This window comes from Ictalurus punctatus, chromosome 15, assembly GCF_001660625.3.
Source record: "Ictalurus punctatus breed USDA103 chromosome 15, Coco_2.0, whole genome shotgun sequence".
NCBI classification, from domain to species: Eukaryota; Metazoa; Chordata; class Actinopteri; order Siluriformes; family Ictaluridae; genus Ictalurus; species Ictalurus punctatus.
This window is the reverse complement of record NC_030430.2, coordinates 7,649,728-7,673,011: the sequence shown is the minus strand read 5'-3', so window position 1 is coordinate 7,673,011 and position 23,284 is coordinate 7,649,728. Positions and strand designations below refer to the sequence as shown.

Genomic DNA, 23,284 nt, shown 5'->3' with positions numbered 1-23,284 from the left:
TTTTTTATTTATTTATTTATTTATTTATTTTTTAAAAAACCTAACCTAAATTATTAATAATGGTAATTTATCTTTTAAAAGAATACTAACTAATAGGCCTAAATTATTTAAATATTATATTTTCAAATATAATATAAATTTCCTTAACCTAAGGTTCCTTCCTTGTCTATTAATTAAATGTCAGTATCTGTTTACACTGTTTTGGGAAGACTGATGACACGCTTCAGTAAAACAAGGAACATCAGAGAAACCACAATAATAAACATAAACTCCTACATATTCGTATTTATTTTTAAAAAATCATGCAACAAGAAACCACAGTCAATAAAGTATCTGACTCAAAAAATGTTTTTCATCAAAAATCTTTTTATGTTTGAAAAAACATTAATAGTCATCAGGTATAGATAAACTGAGAGAAAATCAGTTGTTTAGATGTATGCATTGGTATAAAGTACAGTCGAGTTGCTTGTATCCATAGTTGAAGCAGATTTATTGGCTTTAGTGTGACTCACATGCAGTGAGGTCTATAGATTTCTATATGAGGAAGAAAGGCAAATGAAACTTCCTCCTTATTGTGTCAAATATAATTAATATCCTCAAAACTTGAATATAATCAAAGTTACTTCACAGAGAGATCTGTTTACAGTTCCTACATATAAATATAACAAGTCAACAACACACACACACACACACACCAAGCATTATGTAAATTTTTGGCCGTATTCAGTGTTGGCTACTTAAGTCCACAAGTTATGCCAATATTTACACTGGGTAAGTTTCTTGTATTCAGAGTTGGGTCGTGCACTGTGTTATTTTCTTTGCCGTCAAATCTAATTTGGTGTACCATAAAAGAATGAGAAGATATATAAATGGATATATGGTGTGTGAAGGAACAGAGTCACAGTCAGTTATATCCAAAAATAACAGCTGTTTAGTGACTGTCAGAGTACAACAATGAAAAGATGAGTCCAAGATAAGAAAGGAGAAGAAAGAGAACCATTATTGGACTAGTGTGACAGTAATTACAATATACAATACGTTTCTATTGGTTAAAAGATCCTAATTGAGAGATAACTGGTGAACAGAATCATTAAACATTCATATGCATAATCATTAAACATTCATATGCATTATATAACCTCATCATTCTGCAGCTTGGAAAATAGCACTTGATCCACATCCTATTAGCATTTTTATGTTTTTATATTGTGCATGGACTTAAGGGATCAAAAGAAATCGGACAAACCAACATTATCATAAATTAATTAATTAATTAATTTTTAATACTTGGTTGGAAATCCTTTGCAGTCTGTCTGAGGTCTGGAATCCATGAACATCACCAGATGCTGGGTTTCTTCTCTGGTGATGCTGTGCCAGGCCTTTACTGCAGCTGTCATCACTTCCTGCTTGTTCCTGGCATTTTGCCTTCAGTTTTTGGACTGGACTGAGGTCAGGTGACTGACTCGGCCGTTGCAGAACATTCTACTTCTTTGCCTTAAAAACGTCTTGGCTTGCTTTCAAAGTATGCTTCAGGTCATCATCCATCTGCATTGGGAAACACTGAGCAATGAGATTTGTAGCATTTGGCTGAATGTGGCAAGATAATATGGCCCTATTCACTTCAGGAATCATCCTGCTGGTTTTGCCAGCAGTCACATAATCAATAAATACAAGGTAACCAGTTCCATTGACAGCCATACACACCAACACCATAAGATGAGGTGGTACTTCCCTTATTAGTACTAGTTCTCCATACACTAGTTCTCCCTTCTCCATACTCTTCTCTTCCTATCATTTTGCTACAAGTTAATCTTTGTCTTCTCTCTCCATAGGCTGTTGCAGAACTGTACAAGTGTTTTTGTACTCAGATGTTTTTAGGAAACTCTCATCTAGTCTTCCTGTTTCTGAGGCTTATCTATAATTTTCATCTTGTGGTAAACTCTCTGTATTTACTCCGGAGAAGTCTATTCTGGAGGATGTTCTTCTTCTCCCAACTGTTGTAATGGGGTTTTTCTTCACCTTTTGGTGTTTCTGAGCGCACCAATGCATTATTTCTTCATAAAAATGAACCAAATGTTGGATTTGCTGTCTCTCTGATGGGTTTGGTTCGATTTTTCAGCTTAATGATGACTTGCTTCATTGAGAGTGACATCGCTTTCCACTTCATATTGAGAGTTAACAGCAACAGATTCCACAATGCACATAGCAATCAACTTGAAATCAACTCTAGTGCACCTCCGCAAAGTATGAAAGTGTAGTGGGGTGTGTGTCGTGATTAAAACGTCACCCTTATTAACTACGTGGCCAATGGGCTCTCTCCCTACCACAGTATATAAATGGTCGTTACGGCCTCTCAGAATGCGTCATGGTCGAAAACCCGCTCCTTCCTTTCGTTGCTACGGGCTACAGCGTGTGACGTTGGGCTACTGAGACTGTGTGTGGGTGTGATGTGCCGTCAAGGCTCCCAACTGTGTAGCATGGTAATTTAACGTAGCTCCGGTCGGAGCGCCAGCTGTCGTCGTCACGACAATTAAAGACGCTATCATGACTTTCGTATGTACCATCGTGAGTATTATGTCATTGGATCACGGGTCCTCGATTTTGCATGCGTTAAGGCGGGCTGAGTGAGATGTGGTCATTTCGGTATAGCGCCTCCCCCTCACTCACGGAGCCACGGTGCTGCGTGATTCTGCTTTGGGACTGCTTGTTTGTTTGGTTTTGCTGCTTGCTTGCTTTGATTTGTTTTTATTGTTTTATGTTCTGTTTTGTTTTGTTATTTTGCTTTGTGTTGGTTATTGTCACCGAGATCAGCTTTCTTCAGTGTAGGTTATCTGTGTTTTTGTGACAGTAAGTTTGTCTTTGTTTTGTGTTATTCTTTTTTTGTCTGCTTTGAGCAGATTGTAATTGACTTTGTGTTTTTGTTTTCTCCTTGTAGGAGCTGAGTGTTTCCTGAGGCCGGGGGAGTTCTTTGCTGCACCTTTTGGCTTTACTTAATTAATGGTCGTTGTTATTATTGCTGTGTTCATTTGCAGTTAATTTTATGGGTATGATTGTGATTAGTGGGGTGCCCCCCCCCCCCCGTATAGCTGGTGCCGTCGTACTAGCCTGCCCTTCAACAGGAAGAATACGGGAACGATTTGTTCCCTTTATTAGTGGTCATGATAACCACAGGTTGTGAGACGTCTGGTGGACAAGTGGTGCAATTGCATGAGCTGGTGGTCAGTTTCTTTCATAACACCAAATCCCAAGCCCAAACGAATACCAAGTCTGTAATTCTTTACTGGTCTCATGCAGTGTCCTCTCAAAATACTCTGCTGATGATTAGTAAATGCCATGAGATAGGGGAAGAAGCAGACATTTATGAGTTCCTTCCATCTGATTTTTCACAATTTTTCACAATCGAATAAATAAATATTTCGAAATGACAATTCCCAAAACAAAATGAAATAAAAATAAGCAGACTTACTATAACACTTTCCCAGGTTCGGGTATGGAATTCGGAAGTAGCAGGCAAGCTTGGAACAACTCAAAAGGAACTTTTGTTCGTTATCTTTTTATTTTGCTTTCCAGCACTTTTATTATGCAAGCAAACACACACACAGGGCTCTGTGCTGGTTGACTCTTAGCTCACTGTAGCAGAGCACACTCTGCACAACTCCCTGCAGGTGTGCATTCCTTACCACTCACCTTCTCCAGCTCTGCCTTCTATTCACAAATCCTCCTGCAACAAGCTCATAGACAGGGAATTGCTGTTTCAGATTTGCTCCATTTCCTTGTTTTAGGCTGTGGCAAACCCAGTGAACTTGCAGCAGATGGGTGTCCAGCAAAAAAAAAAAAAAAAAAATTCTGAGGACTTGCTCCCCAGTACCCCTGTTGTAGTAAAAACATGTAAGAGCAAGATCCTAGGTTCCTAGACTTGGTCATCAACCTTTGGAACTGACACCTTTTCATCCGAGGAGGATGGATGTTGTGCGGAAGACATTTCTTTTCAATCATGCAGTGAAGAATACTCCTTTCCATGATGCTTTGTTGCACCTTATAAATGTAACCCAAAGATATGAAAAGTAGCTGAAATGCTGTTAATTGTATTTTGTTTTAGCAGTGATTTAGCCAGGTTTTATTTATTTGTTTGTTTGTTTGTTTGTTTAAAAAAACAACTGCTTTAAATGGTCTAAATAAGCAGCTATGTTTGAAAATCACATACTGTACTTTATCTAGCTCTGATTGTACCCTTGGATACCCCAAATGTGTCAATTGAATAAATTAACAAATATAATTATAATGTTTATAGCTCAGTTTATAGCTCACTGCATTTCATTTTAAGGTGATAATTATCTACATACTGTAGTTCTTGATAAATGTCTGTGAATGTATTTTTAAGCTATGTGACAGTCAAACACACACACACACACACACACACACACACACACACACACACACACCAATAAATATATATATATATATATCTGCGTGTTCTTTTATTACATATATTTAATAAGCATGTACACCACAAAGCAGTTTGGTTATCTTACAATAAAGCTTTTGCTAAAGAAAAATAGAATACAATTTATAGTCCTGAGTTAGAAATATTCCATTTCCTACTTGTTAGACCATTTATGTGGATGTTGCTGCTTAAAGTTTAAAGACTTTTTGATTTCATAATTGATCTACAAACAGAAGTGTAATCTATAACTCAGGTAGCACTAAGACAAATGAACAAAATCTTAAACAACCAAAAATAAACTTGTATTTCTATTACCCTTATACTTCCATTAAAACATTTGCATTAGATAAAACTTTAAAGGAGCTTTGTTAGCTCTGAGCTCAGTAGAAGAGGACGGAGGAGAGCAGAGGGATGAGCATGAGGAGGAAACTCAGTGTGAAGGTCTCAGCACCGTTACACAGATTCCCCTCACAACACTTCACATCTGTAAAAGTGATTCCCAGCAGGGTTACTGAACTAGACTCAGTACAGAGGTTCTGGGACGCACATCCTTTCAGAGGCACGGTATTGCCGGATGGTTGAACTAAGAGAGTGAGTAAGAGAGAGAGAGAGAGAGAGATTGATTAGCAATTTGTAACAATCCAACTTCAAGTTCTGGGACCTCAGACTTCAGGTCAGATGAGCTTATGCAAGAATAAACCTTGAGCTCGTTCTAGTATGTTATTGTTACTATAGTAACAGCTCGGACACAGGAACTTGTACAACAGAACCTCAACTTAATCTAAGACTAATAATTAACAGATTAATAATACATGTTTAACAAAGAAGAACACATAACCATTGATGTGGTGAAGTTTTCTGTTATCAGACTTTTGTTTAACATTTACATTGTTACAGGAAGTGTTAAATCCAAAGATGAACATGCTCACTTGATCCAGTGATGCAGCGATCTTCATTTCCTGTACAGCTCAATTTTTCTGAGCAGCTGTTAGCATCACAGGTGTAACACGTTCTCCCATTGGGATCCTTCTTAGGAATAACTTAATAGAGAAATAAAATGAAACAAACAGCTCACTGTGTTTCACATGTCACCAAGAAGTAGTCTAATAATATGTACAACAATAAATTGGACATTATTGTTTCCACAGGAAACTATTCGAGCCTTTTGCTCTTTCAGGTGTACGACACACTGATAAAGAAATGTCAAAGATTTCTTTATCAGATCTACCTCAGATTTAAAGATCAAGAAATTTAAAGTAAATGAAGGAAAAACAGAAACTTCACAACTTTCAGGAGTGCTTTGTTTTACCTGATGGAGTTTCAGTGTTACAGCCGTCAGTGCTGCAGCATTGGCCGTTGTTAGTTGCTTTCACCACTCCCAGGTTCAGGCTTCCGTTTCCACACAGTTCTTTCACGCTGCACCCCTTCAAATACCAATTTGTCAGTGTTGTACCACCTACAGAGCATTTCACATAGCAGTGTAATTAGATAGTCTGCCTCAAAATGAGACTTTCAATGACATACAGCAGTTTTTCAACTAGCACAACACTCTATTTCAAGATCACATATCAAAACTAAGGACTGAACAGAAATTAACGACTGTCAAAATATGATTTCACAGGCGCACACACTTACTCATGTTCACAGAAAAGGTTGTAGTGAGACACTGATCTGGACATGTGACAGTTAGTGCATTGGAACATGGTACAGATAATGTTGAACACCCTTGACAATTCAGTGACAGTGCTGATGAAACATGAGAAGGAAAATTTGGTGAAGAAAAATAAATTGTACACTCAATATTTATTTCCTCCATTTACAATGTGAGATTCAGTACCTTTTGAGAAAAGCATGCAGATGAGCAGGAGTGTGACCTGAGACTTCATTGTTGGTGTTTCTGTAGAAGTTGAGGTGTGAAGATCAAGCAGATTGTCTTCAAATGTGAGTAAGTTCTGGGGGAAGCCTGCTTTTTATAGTGACATATCATGGGGTGTGTGTATGGAGGGCGGGATTTAATATGTATAAAGACGCCTATGGTTTTGTTTCTTTAAAGGTGATGGGGCTTAACTTTCTTTTTCTTGGAAGTCACCATTCATTCATTCATTCATTCATTCATTCATTCATTCATTCATTCATTTATCTACAGTAACTGCTTTATCCTGCTCAGAGTCACCACTGAATTATAAATAATGAGTCTTTACTGGTCACATATAAATATGCACAGTGAAATCTTTTCTTCACATATCCCAGCACGTCAGGAAGTTGGGGTCAGAGCGCAGCGTCAGCCATGATACAGCACCCCTGGAGCAGAGATGGTTAAGGGCCTTGCTCAAGGGCCGAACAGTGGCAGCTGGTCAGTGCTGGGGCTTGACCTTCTCATCAATAACCCAGAGCCTTAACCGCCACTATTCAGAAGTTTCACACAGATTCAGTGTTGTCTATGTAACATGAAACCTATTTGTATTACTCTGAGCCTCAGTATAAAATTTGAATGCAAACAGATCCATTGTCATCCTACTTGTGCTAAACCAAGCATGAATTCTGAGCAAATAAAATGAAATCTATTATTTGCATTGCATGTGGCTTTTCACTATGACTTTGAAAGAAAAATAAAAAGAAGGAAGAAAAAAGAGAAATAGTGTACAGCTGTTTCCTGGTTCAGTGCTTTGACTTTAAATTTACTGAAGATTTTACAAGGAGGCAATTGAAGGAAAAGGCCCATTAAAACGTGCATTTGTTTTTAAAATGTAAGTTACAGAAGTTCTAGTTAGACACTTAGAAAAAAAAACAAGAAAAGTTAATGGTTTAAAGAAGAGGAAGAAGGAAAGAAAAGAATTAGAAAGAGAAGAAAAGTGATAGTGAAAGTGGATTTGTGTGCAATTATGATCTGAAGTAGTTGAGCAATTAAGGACACTGTGAATGAGTCATTTATAAGAAGTTGTAAGGTAAACTGTGAACTTTAACCACTCCTTTAACGGTTAAATACTTTCATCACCATATGTTGCAATCATGAGACCATGTCGATTCAAGCAGATTACTGATTAGTCCCAGTATATACCAGTAACCCTAACCCTAGAAATGTTGGCAAGTTTGGGAAACAGTTATATTACCAACCTGTACAAAAAGAATAAAAATGTGGTTGTATTTTTTTTTTTTTTAAATCCGGTTTGTTTTTCTTGTCTGTTTATTTTAAGTTCCAAAAAAGTTTCTAAAATGGGTCTGGACAAGGCCATAATGCTGGCAACAACACTACCCACTGCACCACTATATATTTTTTGACAGTGTGTTCCCTTATTACAAATTATTGATATTATACTTTACTTGATTTTCCACAGAGTTCAATTAGCAATCAGCAAGGCCTTTATGTTATCGAAAGTGCGTTGGCAAGAATCAGACCAGATGAAATCATTGGCAGGACTCGGCAGACTGGTAAGAGGATGCACAATAGTTGAAAAGTTTCAGCAAAAAGTACTATAATATCCAGCCATGCCTAAAAAAATGCCATAATTTTCATCGTGTGGTGGGCACAGGAAAAAAACAATAGCGGAAACCTTGGCACCTACAGACCAGACTTGACCTTGACCAACTACCTTTCCCGGGTATGTAACTGTGGCTTTTCCAAACTCACACTTGGCCAGATTTACAGTTAAAGATGCATTTGCTAGGCATTGGAATGCTATTCTTAGGAGGCACAAATGCTTGTGGAAGTCAGATTATTATACCAAGAGATCCTAAAGGTAAGCGTTACAATTGGATATTCTTGAGAGCACAATATTAACAAGATGCTGAAATGTTGCTGGAGCATCCCGTAACGCGAACAGCATTACTGGAGAAAATGATCAGGAGTTACAAAAGCGGAGATTTCTCCAGCGCGAGGGGTAAGGGGAACTTACCAGTAACTTTTTAACAGTTAAGTCTAACTTGGTTCTAAATTTCATGGAAGTTATCTATACAGTCCTCCACCCTAGGTACAGGATAACCATCTGGGACTGTAACAGAATTTACTTTTCGATAATTCAAGCAAAATCTAAACGTAGCATCTGGTTTTGTAACGAGAAGACACGGAGAACTCCATGGGCTGAAACTGGGTTCAGCTACATCATTCTTTAGTAAATACTTCACCTCTGCTTTAAATACTGATCATTCCATAGCATTAACACAATAAGAATGTTGCTTTATAGGAGAACTGCAGGCGAGCTGAATGTCACGTTGTAGCACAGTTGTTTGTGTTGAGTTGTGTGGGTTGTTTTTACATGTGATATCGTAGAGTGTACATATACTGTAATTTCACAATTTCTTTTGCATTGCAAAAAAAATGACAGCAAGTGAAAATATCTTGAATATAGTCGAATTCCTATTATAAAATGACAATAAACCAAACGTAAGATTATTAAGCCTACTTCTCGATATATTTTACAATTCCTAGGCTTTATATTTTCTTATTCTATCGTTTTTCTTCTTTCAATAAATAAATGCTTAAAATTTAAAATTTATCAAAATGATCTGCCAACAGAACAATACTATTTCAATCGAGAAATTCCCTAGAAATGTCTAGAAATAGGTTAAATAGACTTTATAAATAAATTATTGGTTTCTTGTAATATTATAATAGGAAATACAAGGTCATTTTGACTATATTCAAGATATTATATTGTATTAAGATATTATATATATTCTTTATATTCTCTATACAAATGATTGTCAGAGTCCAATCACCACCACTCATTACTTTAAATATGCAGACTATACTGCCATTGTTACACTGCTTAAAAAGGACAATGATTATTTTTTGGACTATCAACGCTCCATAGCACATTTTAGTACATGGTGATGATAATTTTCTCCACCTTAATATCAAAAAGACTAAGGAACTGGTTTTAGCTCTTCCAAAACACTTACCCATCCTTCCAGTATTACCATTAACGAAGAGATGGTTGAAAGTGTGGAGCATTTCAGATATCTGGTTGTTACATTGGATAAACATCTCAAATTCAATCAGCACACTCTAAGTATTTACAAGTGCTGTCAACAGAGACTCACAGTTAGCTGTAAACTTAAATATCTGTCTGTTCAGCCTAGTCTGCTTCTTCTTCTGTACCGAAGTATTATTGAACCGGTTCTTATGTATGGTGCCATTTGTTTTTTTTCCATATGCCAACAGTAACCAATAAGAACAAACTTTTGAAAATAACTAATTTAGCGAGAAAAATTACTGGTATTCCCACCCCCAATTTATCGGACTGTGTCAGTTCATATACGCTCCAGAAGGCACATAAAATTTTGAGTTACCCAAACCACCCATTTTATAAATATTTCAACCCCCTTCCTTCTGGCCGGAGGTATAGACTACCCATGTGCAGAAAGGCCAGCTATGGCAGGAGTTTTGTTCTATATGGCTATACGAGCGTTAAACACACAGGTACACATGGCCATTGTGATGCCAGATGCATTTGTTGTATGATGATCCTGATGTTATGCTTGGCCCCTTCTCCCCTCTATGCCTGTGCTTGTTTATGATGGTTTATATGTATGATGTTGTTATGTTTTTATATGTAAATTTATAAATAACATATTTCCTCTTTGAGGACCAATAAATTATCTATCTATATTTTAACTCGCTAAGATGTTGTCTTTTACACAGTGTACAGCTTTAACACTGCAACGTATATTTACCCAACTCCAAAAACCTGTTATTGTAGTGAATCAGGAACGAAGAACTATTTGGGGCAGCGAGTTTTAAAATCTACCTGCAGGTCTACCTTGAGGCATAGGTTTGTTTAGTTTGTATGTTTGTAGGAATTCAGACAATGCAGATGATGTGTAGACAGCACGTAAAGACAGCATTCCTCCAAACATACAGTGACCTGAAACCAAACCAATGTCCTGAGGTAAATAAGAGAGGTAATTGGGTAATTTTGTCTGAAAGGACTCGACTTGTTTGCAGTGGAGTTCAACTTGTTGCACTAGTCTCTCTTAACAATAAAACAACCCATGAAGCATGCATCATTTTTTTTCATTGGCACGAATATTAATATCATTTTGTGTCATGAAAAATATTTCGATTAGGAAATTGTTCCATCGCAGTAGCACTGGCCCGGGCTACACTCGTGGATGCCCTGGTGAAGTCGACACAACAGGGAAGGAAGGTCAGAAGGTCTGCTTGGTAGGTCTGTAACACTACCATTGTCTGCAGTGACCCACAAGCAAGACCCACTACTGCATAGGCCTTGCACACCAACGCCTTGGTGGCCTTACACGGTGGCTTGAATGGCAAAGCTGGCCCCCCTAAATTACCTTCCGTCGATGGAGAGAGGTAGCTCGCAAGCACCTCCTCCACCTTTGGCATACCTAAATAGCTGTGCCGTTCATTCCACAGGATGTCTAAATAATCTGACATTGCGGGGTTATAAATACGCTTATGTATGGTTTTCACCCAAATGCGTGATATTTTGTTATGCACTTCTGGAAACAAAGGGATTTCTGTAGTGTGAGGGAGATTTTTTTCACTTAGGAACAAAAAAGCTCACCCAGCCTTAGTAATAACTTCAAGCAGCACTTTATATGTTTGAGAGCTGCTCTCAGTTTTCAGCACAAACTTCTGGCTCCTCAGAGTCAGAGAGAATTTTTTTTATTTTTTTGGCTTTCTATAGTGGAAGGATAGATAGGCATGATGTTACACATGCTTCAGATATTACTTATCACTTCTTTTATATCTTTCTCATGTCTAAAAATTTTGAGAACACTTCTAAAAAGTGTTTCTACTGACTGCATGTTGTGTTTCCTCCGAATATTAAACATGTGTACATGAGGTTACACTCCTCTCCATTAGTTAATTCTCCTGATAGTTAATGGAACCAGTTTCAACCGTTTATGGGCAGATACAGCCTCTCACCATTTCCATGTCTTCTGAATACCATATATGGAGTTGTTCCTCTCTTACATTGATATGCATAGTGTTTTATGCAAAAATGCCATCTCTCTTGCTCTCAATAGTAAACCCATTGCCTCTGTTGTGTGTCAAGCACAACATACTCTGTTCTTCTTTGAATAAAGAGAGACCTTTCCATCTGAAATTTTGAGTGTCCGCGTGTTATTTGGCAACTTTGCCTAGCGCTTTATACAGGAAGTGTGTAGCGGGTTGAGGTCGCCTTCTTCACTCGTGTGCTTTCTCTTTTCATAAAAATCTCAAGTTTATTTATAAACTATACTCTTTATAGAAACAGGATTTTACAAAAAAATCCCATACTACAGTTGTAGATTATTTTAAGAAAATGTTATATAGTTCATGTGTATTATATTCATTAACCCTCTTTTTTTTTTCTTCAAGTGTAGGCGTTGCACTACTCACAATTCATACATACATGTCTATGAATTATTATTATTATTATTATTATTATTATTATTATTAAAAATAAATCATTTGGTAATAATAATAAAATTAAAAAGCATAAAATAATAATAATAAAAAGTATTTCATCGACACATTACAATTGTGAGCACAAAAATGTTTTGTTTTTAAAAAATAAATAAATAAATAAATCTGTAGACCTGAGTAAAATTGAGTATATTACTGGACTTCCTAATTGCTTTGCATATATAAAAAAAAATACTTTGGTGGTAGGTTCTGTTCATGAACATTTACATCATCATCATCATCATCATCATCATCATCATCATCATCATCTCACAGTCTCCAAATAGAACATTGAGACACATGACTGATATGTTTTGCTTGAAATATTGAACAGGACATGATATATAGTATAAAACCACAGTTAATGCTAAAACAAACAAACAAAACTCTAAATCAGCAGGCTAATAAAAGAAACAGAAACTTTTACTTCTTGGTGTTTTGTCTTAAATTATATAAGGCTCCATCAGTGGAGATTTCAGCAGAAGAGGACGGAGGAGAGCTGAAGGACGATCATGAGGAGGAAACTCAGTGTGAAGTTCTCAGCACCGTTACACAGATTCCCCTCACAACACTGCATATTTGATATTTCGATTCCTGACATGCTTGATTGAGAAACAGCACAGAGGCTCTTGGATACACATCCTTTCATAGACATGGTGTTGCTCCCTTCTTTAACTGAGAGAGAGTGAGAGAGAGTATTTAGAAATATGGGGATGGAAAATTATGAAAGTGCACCCAGTGCACACTCAACCACATGCCCTGTGTGGTCAAGATAAAAAAAAAATAGTTTAGAGCAGTAGCCTATATATTTCCATTCTGAATAATGTATTCATATTTGATTACATCCATAACAGAGATGAACATGTTCACCTGATGCACTGATGCAGTGATCTTCACTTCCTTCACAGTTCACTGTTTCTGAGCAGCTGTTAGCATCACAGCTGTAACACGATCTCCCATTGGGAGCCTGCTTCAGAGCTTAACAAACAAAAAAAGTCAAACAAACAGCTCATTGTGTCTCGTACATCACCAATAATTACTCCAATAATATCTAATACTATACTTGGAAGATAAAATATAATCTACTGTAATTAGATTACAAAATGTAAACACAGATTATCCTCCATCACTCATACAACATACCTATAAAGAGGAACTGCCAAAGATTAAGTAACAAATTCTAAGTTTGTACTGTGAAATGAAAGAGATATCTAGAATTTGAATGAAATGGAAAATAAAAACAGAGAACTGAACCGCTTTGAGGAGTGTGTTATATTACCCGTTTCAGCATTGCAGAGATCAGTTTTGCAGCATTTGGAATTGTTGACTATTTTCATCGCTCCCAGGTTCATGCTCCCGGTTACACATGTCTCCGCGGTGCCGCAAGTCTTCACATTAACATCTGACACCCTTTCACCACCTATAGGACATTATACATATCAATGTGAACAAGTGTTCTACACTCATATAAGAAGTACTGAACTTGAGCTTGAGATATTGTTGATAATGAACACCCATTGGGGGAAAAAAACAGGTAATGGACAAAAACTGTCCAGTAAAAACTGGACGATCAAGTGTTTTTTCTATAGCAAAATAGCCTCCAATTTATACTCATAGCTTCAACTCACTAACAGAAACAGCAATCCTCACAGGATGGACCCACGTCTCAACATGTACTGTGGCTAGCTACATTAACTAGCAGCTGTTCTTAATGATTATAGTAGCTAGCGTTTTAAATAAACAATTCTCTTTTTGGAGTAATATTAATGAATAAACAGACTACAAGGGCTGCAGCCCTGCGTCTCAGCCACTAGGGGGCGTCAGAGGCCTCAGCATCCAGAGGAATTTTTAATCGTGTTCATATACACACAGTTGTACTACCCCTATTTTAAAAACCACCACTGGCTTCTGCATGACCCCTTTGGCTTTCCATACTACTCCTGCGTCTGATAGCAAGATAAAGACAGACTAGGAGTAGAGGAAATACGCAGTGGGATATAACACCCTTCCCTGATGGAAAAAAAAGTAGCTCGTTACAAGAAAACCTACATTATTACAGCGATTAAAAGTGTGGAACAGCTGTAAAGATGTAAAGACATGAGGAAGTCTTCAGCACAGAGGAGATTACACTTTCGATTTCTCAGAAACATGACAAGCGGAAGATTTATTTTTGGTCTTGTTAGAGAGAGAGAGAGAGAGAGAGAGAGAGAGAGAGATAAACTGGAGAAAGTAAAAACACACTTCAGGACATGCTGTTACAGAACATCAGAACATCAACCGCCGGGCCATGTTTTACTCTATATATGTGTATATACATGTATACGTAAGGAACTGGCGTAATCATTTATTGTACTTACCCCTGTACAGAGAAGTGGTTGCAGTGAGACACTGATCTGCACAGGTCACCTGTTCTTCTGTGCATTTTTCAGATGATTTTGGAATACACTGTTGACAAGTCAGTGACAGCACTGAAGAAAAACAAGAATTGTTGCATGATGAAAAAAAAAAAGGGAAAAAAGGACTAATTTACTGAAATGAGCTCCATGTGGGCTTCATTACCTTTGGAGAAAAGCATGCAGATGAGCAGGAGTGTGACCTGAGACTTCATCGTTGGTGTTTTTGTAGAATTTGAGGGGTGAAAATAGTTTGAATGAGGTTAAAATGTGAGTAAGGTAGGTCTACGAGGAAGCCCTTTTCTTTTATAATTTTTTTTTGGTGATATGCAATGGGGTGTGTATGGTGGGAGGGATTTGTTCCACATATAAATACAGCTTAAGTTTCATTTTTTAAAAAAAGGGTTTAGCTTTGCCTTTCTTGAAAGCCACTGCTGGAGGTCCAAAGAGCCTCACCTTAAAACACAATAGTGTTCTGCAGGGTTTGGAAGTGTTCACTGTTGTCCATTTATGCATGATTTTTGGGTTGGATTTACATGATTTTTTATCATGCACATCGTTTCTACATGATTTAGATAAGTTACTTCAACATAATTTTCCTTTGTTCATGTAAATTCATCACAGTGGAATCAAGTTATTTTCAGCAAACAAATAAAGTAGCTTCATAGTGATTTTATGTGTCTTCCCATGATTTCTTCTTAGTTTTGACATATTTGCGTTGCATTACTTGATTATATAATATAAAGGTTTTACAGAAAATAATCACAAACACAGTATGAAATCCTGCTTAATATATGTCACTGATTGTTTATATAGAGGAATTAGGATTAAAAGGTGTGTGAAGTGTAAAAGATCATCCAGACACCAAACTTTTTTGGTGTGTACAGCGTATTTGTAGCTAAACTTCACAGTTTTATAACTTTTATTACATAGATCCCCAAAGTATTGCTCTCGATTGCTGTCTGGACAGACGCTTCATTCAACCTGTTAAATACGCTGCTAAAACCGAATTGCTTTGTCTCGGTCATATTCTAGAAGTTTTTCAGGTTAATTTATGAAAAGACAATATTGTAGAAAACTATTTATTTTGTCTGCTTATGTTTCAAATGTTCTGCTTAAACTGTGCCACTGTGGACAAGAAAAACAGGAAAGCCTTTTAAAACCACAGATTAAAAAAAGACCTATGAGATAGACATGCACAGTGTTGAAAACCTCATAAGATGGAACGTTACAGCTGTACGATAGAGGGAAGAAAGTTGAATGAATTTGACATATATACAGTAGAAGCACGTTAAACACTAATAAGTACATGACAAAATACCACAGTTAACACTACAAGACAAACAAAAATCTAAATCAACAACTCAAAAAAAGAAACCTCTTCTTCTAACTTTTCCTAGGTTTCATCGCACATATGTATTAGACTCCATAAACGCTGTAAATGTAAATGCGAATAAGTATTTATTTAAGTACACAACACTGGATGTTTGTTATACCGATTCCTGACATGCTTGTTGTTCCAGAAGCAGCACAGAAGCTCTTGGATACACATCCTTTCATAGAGATGGTATTGCTCCCTTGTTGAACTGAGGGAGAGAGAGAGAGAGAGAGAGAGAGAGAGAGAGAGAGAGAGAGAGAGAGAGAGAGAGAGAGAGAGAAAATAAATTTATAAATAAAGCAATAAACAACAAAAGTCATCAAAATGTCTGTGTAGTCAAAATTCCTAAAAAAATAAAAAATCCTGTTAATTTTTATTCATTCTGAATAAAGTATTCATATACCGTTACATCCATAACAGAGATGAACATGTTCACCTGATGCAGTGACACAGCGATCTTCAGTCCTTCACAGTTTACTGTTACTGAGCAGCCGTTATGATCACAGCTATAACACGATCTCCCATTGGGAGCCTGCTTCCGAAGAGCTTAGCAGAGAAATAAAATCAAACTAACAGCTCATTATGTCTCATACGTCACCAAGAATTACTCCAGTAATATCTAATACTATACTTGGAAGATAAAATATAATCTACTGTAATTATATAAAAAATTTAAGCATGCATTATCCTCCATCACGCATACAACATAACTATAAAGAGGAACTGCCTCTTGTTTTTACTGTGAAATAATAAAAACGATATCTAGAATTTGAATGAAATGGAAAATAAAAACAGAGAACTGAACCACTTTCAGAGTGTGTTGTTTTACCTGGCAGTGTTTCAGCATTGCAGAGATCAGTTTTGCAGCATTTGGAATTGTTGACTATTTTCATCGCTCCCAGGTTCATGCTCCCGGTTACACATGTCTCTGCGGTGCCGCAAGTCTTCACATTAACATCTGACACCCTTTCACCACCTATAGGACATTATACATATCAATGTGAACAAGTGTTCTACACTCATATAAGAAGTACTGAACTTGAGCTTGAGATATTGTTGATAATGAACACCCATTGGGGGAAAAAAACAGGTAATGGACAAAAACTGTCCAGTAAAAACTGGACGATCAAGTGTTTTTTCTATAGCAAAATAGCCTCCAATTTATACTCATAGCTTCAACTCACTAACAGAAACAGCAATCCTCACAGGATGGACCCACGTCTCAACATGTACTGTGGCTAGCTACATTAACTAGCAGCTGTTCTTAATGATTATAGTAGCTAGCGTTTTAAATAAACAATTCTCTTTTTGGAGTAATATTAATGAATAAACGGACTACAAGGGCTGCAGCCCTGGGTCTCAGCCACTAGGGGGCGTCAGAGGCCTCAGCATCCAGAGGAATTTTTAATCGTGTTCATATACACACAGTTGTACTACCCCTATTTTAAAAACCACCACTGGCTTCTGCATGACCCCTTTGGCTTTCCATACTACTCCTGCGTCTGATAGCAAGATAAAGACAGACTAGGAGTAGAGGAAATACGCAGTGGGATATAACACCCTTCCCTGATGGAAAAAAAGTAGCCCGTTACAAGAAAACCTACATTATTACAGCGATTAAAAGTGTGGAACAGCTGTAAAGATGTAAAGACATGAGGAAGTCTTCAGCACAGAGGAGATTACACTTTCGATTTCTCAGAAACATGACAAGCGGAAGATTTATTTTTGGTCTTGTTAACTTAGAGAGAGAGAGAGAGAGAGAGAGAGAGAGAGAGATAAACTGGAGAAAGTAAAAACACACTTCAGGACATGCTGTTACAGAACATCAGAACATCAGAACATCAACCGCCGGGCCATGTTTTACTCTATATATGTGTATATACATGTATACATAAGGAACTGGCGTAATCATTTCTTGTACTTACCCCGTACAGAGAAGTGGTTGCAGTGAGACACTGATCTGCACAGGTCACCTGTTCTTCTGTGCATTTTTCAGATGATTTTGGAATACACTGTTGACAAGTCAGTGACAGCACTGAAGAAAAACAAGAATTGTTGCATGATGGAAAAAAAAAGGGGAAAAAGGACTAATTTACTGAAATGAGCTCCATGTGGGCTTCATTACCTTTGGAGAAAAGCATGCAGATGAGCAGGAGTGTGACCTGAGACTTCATCGTTGGTGTTTTTGTAGAATTTGAGGGGTGAAAATAGTTTGAATGAGGTTAAAATGTGAGTAAGGTAGGTCTACGAGGAAGCCCTTTTCTTTTATAATTTTTTTTTTGGTGATATGCAATGGGGTGTGTATGGTGGGAGGGATTTGTTCCACATATAAATACATCTTAAGTTTCATTTAAAAAAAAAAAAGGGTTTAGCTTTGCCTTTCTTGAAAGCCACTTCTGGAGGTCCAAAGAGCCTCACCTTAAAACACAATAGTGTTCTGCAGGGTTTGGAAGTGTTCACTGTTGTCCATTTATGCATGATTTTTAGGTTGGATTTACATGATTTTTTATCATGTACATTGTTTCTACATGATTTAGATGAGTTACTTCAACATAATTTTCCTTTGTTCATGTAAATTCATCACAGTGCCCCTTCTCCTGCCCCTTCTCACCTCTATGCCTGTGCTTGTTTATGATGGTTTATATGTATGATGTTGTTATGTTTTTATATGTAAATTTATAAATAACATATTTCCTCTTTGAGGACCAATAAATTATCTATCTATATTTTAACTCGCTAAGATGTTGTCTTTTACACAGTGTACAGCTTTAACACTGCAACGTATATTTTCCCAACTCCAAAAACCTGTTATTGGAGTGAATCAGGAACGAAGAACTATTTGGGGCAGCGAGTTTTAAAATCTACCTGCAGGTCTACCTTGAGGCATAGGTTTGTTTAGTTTGTATGTTTGTAGGAATTCAGACAATGCAGATGATGTGTAGACAGCACGTAAAGACAGCATTCCTCCAAACATACAGTGACCTGAAACCAAACCAATGTCCTGAGGTAAATAAGAGAGGTAATTGGGTAATTTTGTCTGAAAGGACTCGACTTGTTTGCAGTGGAGTTCAACTTGTTGGACTAGTCTTTCTTAACAATAAAACAACCCATGAAGCATGCATCATTTTTTTTCATTGGCACGAACATTAATATCATTTTGTGTCATGAAAAATATTTCGATTAGGAAATTGTTCCCTCGCAGTAGCACTGACCCGGGCTACACTCGTGGATGCCCTGGTGAAGTCGACACAACAGGGAAGGAAGGTCAGAAGGTCTGCTTGGTAGGTCTGTAACACTACCATTGTCTGCAGTGACCCACAAGCAAGACCCACTACTGCATAGGCCTTGCACACCAACGCCTTGGTGGCCTTACACGGTGGCTTGAATGGCAAAGCTGGCCCCCCTAAATTACCTTCCGTCGATGGAGAGAGGTAGCTCGCGAGCACCTCCTCCACCTTTGGCATACCTAAATAGCTGTGCCGTTCATTCCACAGGATGTCTAAATAATCTGACATTGCGGGGTTATAAATACGCTTATGTATGGTTTTCACCCAAATGCGTGATATTTTGTTATGCACTTCTGGAAACAAAGGGATTTCTGTAGTGTGAGGGAGATTTTTTTCACTTAGGAACAAAAAAGCTCACCCAGCCTTAGTAATAACTTCAAGCAGCACTTTATATGTTTGAGAGCTGCTCTCAGTTTTCAGCACAAACTTCTGGCTCCTCAGAGTCAGAGAGAATTTTTTTATTTTTTTGGCTTTCTATAGTGGAAGGATAGATAGGCATGATGTTACACATGCTTCAGATATTACTTATCACTTCTTTATATCTTTCTCACGTCTAAAAATTTTGAGAACACTTCTAAAAAGTGTTTCTACTGACTGCATGTTGTGTTTCCTCCGAATATTAAACATGTGTACATGAGGTTACACTCCTCTCCATTAGTTAATTCTCCTGATAGTTAATGGAACCAGTTTCAACCGTTTATGGGCAGATACAGCCTCTCACCATTTCCATGTCTTCTGAATACCATATATATGGAGTTGTTCCTCTCTTACATTGATATGCATAGTGTTTTATGCAAAAATGCCATCTCTCTTGCTCTCAATAGTAAACCCATTGCCTCTGTTGTGTGTCAAGCACAACATACTCTGTTCTTCTTTGAATAAAGAGAGACCTTTCCATCTGAAATTTTGAGTGTCCGCGTGTTATTTGGCAACTTTGCCTAGCGCTTTATACAGGAAGTGTGTAGCGGGTTGAGGTCGCCTTCTTCACTCGTGTGCTTTCTCTTTTCATAAAAATCTCAAGTTTATTTATAAACTATACTCTTTATAGAAACAGAATTTTACAAAAAAATCCTATATTACAGTTGTAGATTATTTTAAAAAAATGTTATATAGTTCATGTGTATTATATTCATTAACCCTCTTTTTTTTTTCTTCAAGTGTAGGCGTTGCACTACTCACAATTCATACATACATGTCTATGATTTATTATTATTATTATTATTATTATTATTATTATTATAAATAAATCATTTGGTAATAATAATAAAATTAAAAAGCATAAAATAATAATAATAAAAAGTATTTCATCGACATGTTACAATTGTGAGCACAAAAATGTTTTGTTTTTAAAAATAAAAATAAAAATAAAATAAAAAAATTAATAAATCTGTAGACCTGAGTAAAATTGAGTATATTACTGGACTTCCTAATTGCTTTGCATATATAAAAAAAATACTTTGGTGGTAGGTTCTGTTCATGAACATTTACATCATCATCATCATCATCATCATCATCTCACAGTCTCCAAATAGAACATTGAGACACATGACTGATATGTTTTGCTTGAAATATTGAACAGGACATGATATATAGTATAAAACCACAGTTAATGCTAAAACAAACAAACAAAACTCTAAATCAGCAGGCTATAAAAAGAAACAGAAACTTTTACTTCTTGGTGTTTTGTCTTAAATTATATAAGGCTCCATCAGTGGAGATTTCAGCAGAAGAGGACGGAGGAGAGCTGAAGGACGATCATGAGGAGGAAACTCAGTGTGAAGTTCTCAGCACCGTTACACAGATTCCCCTCACAACACTGCATATTTGATATTTCGATTCCTGACATGCTTGATTGAGAAACAGCACAGAGGCTCTTGGATACACATCCTTTCATAGACATGGTGTTGCTCCCTTCTTTAACTGAGAGAGAGTGAGAGAGAGTATTTAGAAATATGGGAATGGAAAATTATGAAAGTGCACCCAGTGCACACTCAACCACATGCCCTGTGTGGTCAAGATAAAAAAAAAAAAAGTTTAGAGCAGTAGCCTATATATTTCCATTCTGAATAATGTATTCATATTTGATTACATCCATAACAGAGATGAACATGTTCACCTGATGCACTGATGCAGTGATCTTCACTTCCTTCACAGTTCACTGTTTCTGAGCAGCTGTTAGCATCACAGCTGTAACACGATCTCCCATTGGGAGCCTGCTTCGGAGCTTAACAAACAAAAAAAGTCAAACAAACAGCTCATTGTGTCTCGTACATCACCAATAATTACTCCAATAATATCTAATACTATACTTGGAAGATAAAATATAATCTACTGTAATTAGATTACAAAATGTAAACACGGATTATCCTCCATCACTCATACAACATACCTATAAAGAGGAACTGCCAAAGATTAAGTAACAAATTCTAAGTTTGTACTGTGAAATGAAAGAGATATCTAGAATTTGAATGAAATGGAACATAAAAACAGAGAACTGAACCGCTTTGAGGAGTGTGTTATATTACCCGTTTCAGCATTGCAGAGATCAGTTTTGCAGCATTTGGAATTGTTGACTATTTTCATCGCTCCCAGGTTCATGCTCCCGGTTACACATGTCTCTGCGGTGCCGCAAGTCTTCACATTAACATCTGACACCCTTTCACCACCTATAGGACATTATACATATCAATGTGAACAAGTGTTCTACACTCATATAAGAAGTACTGAACTTGAGCTTGAGATATTGTTGATAATGAACACCCATTGGGGGAAAAAAACAGGTAATGGACAAAAACTGTCCAGTAAAAACTGGACGATCAAGTGTTTTTTCTATAGCAAAATAGCCTCCAATTTATACTCATAGCTTCAACTCACTAACAGAAACAGCAATCCTCACAGGATGGACCCACGTCTCAACATGTACTGTGGCTAGCTACATTAACTAGCAGCTGTTCTTAATGATTATAGTAGCTAGCGTTTTAAATAAACAATTCTCTTTTTGGAGTAATATTAATGAATAAACGGACTACAAGGGCTGCAGCCCTGCGTCTCAGCCACTAGGGGGCGTCAGAGGCCTCAGCATCCAGAGGAATTTTTAATCGTGTTCATATACACACAGTTGTACTACCCCTATTTTAAAAACCACCACTGGCTTCTGCATGACCCCTTTGGCTTTCCATACTACTCCTGCGTCTGATAGCAAGATAAAGACAGACTAGGAGTAGAGGAAATACGCAGTGGGATATAACACCCTTCCCTGATGGAAAAAAAAGTAGCCCGTTACAAGAAAACCTACATTATTACAGCGATTAAAAGTGTGGAACAGCTGTAAAGATGTAAAGACATGAGGAAGTCTTCAGCACAGAGGAGATTACACTTTCGATTTCTCAGAAACACGACAAGCGGAAGATTTATTTTTGGTCTTGTTAACTTAGAGAGAGAGAGAGAGAGAGCGAGAGAGAGAGAGAGATAAACTGGAGAAAGTAAAAACACACTTCAGGACATGCTGTTACAGAACATCAGAACATCAACCGCCGGGCCATGTTTTACTCTATATATGTGTATATACATGTATACGTAAGGAACTGGCGTAATCATTTCTTGTACTTACCCCTGTACAGAGAAGTGGTTGCAGTGAGACACTGATCTGCACAGGTCACCTGTTCTTCTGTGCATTTTTCAGATGATTTTGGAATACACTGTTGACAAGTCAATGACAGCACTGAAGAAAAACAAGAATTGTTGCATGATGAAAAAAAAAGGGAAAAAAGGACTAATTTACTGAAATGAGCTCCATGTGGGCTTCATTACCTTTGGAGAAAAGCATGCAGATGAGCAGGAGTGTGACCTGAGACTTCATCGTTGGTGTTTTTGTAGAATTTGAGGGGTGAAAATAGTTTGAATGAGGTTAAAATGTGAGTAAGGTAGGTCTACGAGGAAGCCCTTTTCTTTTATAATTTTTTTTTGGTGATATGCAATGGGGTGTGTATGGTGGGAGGGATTTGTTCCACATATAAATACATCTTAAGTTTCATTTTTTAAAAAAAGGGTTTAGCTTTGCCTTTCTTGAAAGCCACTGCTGGAGGTCCAAAGAGCCTCACCTTAAAACACAATAGTGTTCTGCAGGGTTTGGAAGTGTTCACTGTTGTCCATTTATGCATGATTTTTGGGTTGGATTTACATGATTTTTTATCATGCACATCGTTTCTACATGATTTAGATAAGTTACTTCAACATAATTTTCCTTTGTTCATGTAAATTCATCACAGTGGAATCAAGTTATTTTCAGCAAACAAATAAAGTAGCTTCATAGTGATTTTATGTGTCTTCCCATGATTTCTTCTTAGTTTTGACATATTTGCGTTGCAT

General features: G+C 37.1%; 3 protein-coding genes across 3 annotated transcripts; all 3 read right to left on the bottom strand.

Annotated features, from left to right (window-relative positions):
• Positions 1–4,461: 4,461 nt before the first annotated feature.
• On the bottom strand, positions 4,462–17,952 carry LOC108276151 (uncharacterized). The gene is made up of 12 exons (XM_053686364.1): positions 17,755–17,952; positions 17,555–17,664; positions 16,459–16,605; positions 16,066–16,175; positions 15,810–15,837; positions 13,138–13,278; positions 12,729–12,836; positions 6,282–6,407; positions 6,080–6,190; positions 5,754–5,900; positions 5,374–5,484; positions 4,462–5,027 (listed from the first exon to the last, which is right to left on the bottom strand). The coding sequence occupies exons 2-12, from the start codon at positions 17,616–17,618 to the stop codon at positions 4,825–4,827; spliced, it is 1,296 nt and encodes a 431-aa protein (XP_053542339.1). The 5' UTR covers positions 17,619–17,664; positions 17,755–17,952; the 3' UTR covers positions 4,462–4,824.
• LOC128628803 (phospholipase A2 inhibitor NAI) lies at positions 11,990–15,802 on the bottom strand. Its single transcript, XM_053686078.1, has 5 exons — positions 14,418–15,802; positions 14,216–14,326; positions 13,138–13,278; positions 12,729–12,836; positions 11,990–12,533 (listed from the first exon to the last, which is right to left on the bottom strand). The coding sequence occupies exons 1-5, from the start codon at positions 14,464–14,466 to the stop codon at positions 12,334–12,336; spliced, it is 609 nt and encodes a 202-aa protein (XP_053542053.1). The 5' UTR covers positions 14,467–15,802; the 3' UTR covers positions 11,990–12,333.
• A 2,153-nt stretch (positions 17,953–20,105) lies between the features above and the next one.
• LOC108262028 (phospholipase A2 inhibitor NAI) lies at positions 20,106–22,852 on the bottom strand. The gene is made up of 5 exons (XM_053686077.1): positions 22,727–22,852; positions 22,527–22,637; positions 21,442–21,582; positions 21,033–21,140; positions 20,106–20,836 (listed from the first exon to the last, which is right to left on the bottom strand). The coding sequence occupies exons 1-5, from the start codon at positions 22,773–22,775 to the stop codon at positions 20,637–20,639; spliced, it is 609 nt and encodes a 202-aa protein (XP_053542052.1). The 5' UTR covers positions 22,776–22,852; the 3' UTR covers positions 20,106–20,636.
• Between the last annotated feature and the right edge of the window lie 432 nt (positions 22,853–23,284).

Coding starts and splice junctions, on each gene's coding strand:
- LOC128628803 (XM_053686078.1), bottom strand. CDS start 14,466: ATGAAGTCTCAGGTCACACTCCTGCTCATCTGCATGCTTTTCTCCAAA. Junction 14,327..14,417: donor CTGCATGCTTTTCTCCAAAG/GTAATGAAGCCC, acceptor GTTTTTCTTCAG/TGCTGTCACTGACTTGTCAA. Junction 12,534..12,728: donor TCACTGCATCAGTGCATCAG/GTGAACATGTTC, acceptor ACTCTCTCTCAG/TTAAAGAAGGGAGCAACACC.
- LOC108276151 (XM_053686364.1), bottom strand. CDS start 17,618: ATGCACAGAAGAACAGGTGACCTGTGCAGATCAGTGTCTCACTGCAAC. Junction 16,176..16,458: donor CAATGCTGAAACACTGCCAG/GTAAAACAACAC, acceptor TTCTCTGCTAAG/CTCTTCGGAAGCAGGCTCCC. Junction 5,028..5,373: donor TCGCTGCATCACTGGATCAA/GTGAGCATGTTC, acceptor TCACTCTCTTAG/TTCAACCATCCGGCAATACC.
- LOC108262028 (XM_053686077.1), bottom strand. CDS start 22,775: ATGAAGTCTCAGGTCACACTCCTGCTCATCTGCATGCTTTTCTCCAAA. Junction 21,583..22,526: donor AACCACTTCTCTGTACAGGG/GTAAGTACAAGA, acceptor AATGTCCTATAG/GTGGTGAAAGGGTGTCAGAT. Junction 21,141..21,441: donor TCTCTGCAATGCTGAAACGG/GTAATATAACAC, acceptor TTGTTTGTTAAG/CTCCGAAGCAGGCTCCCAAT.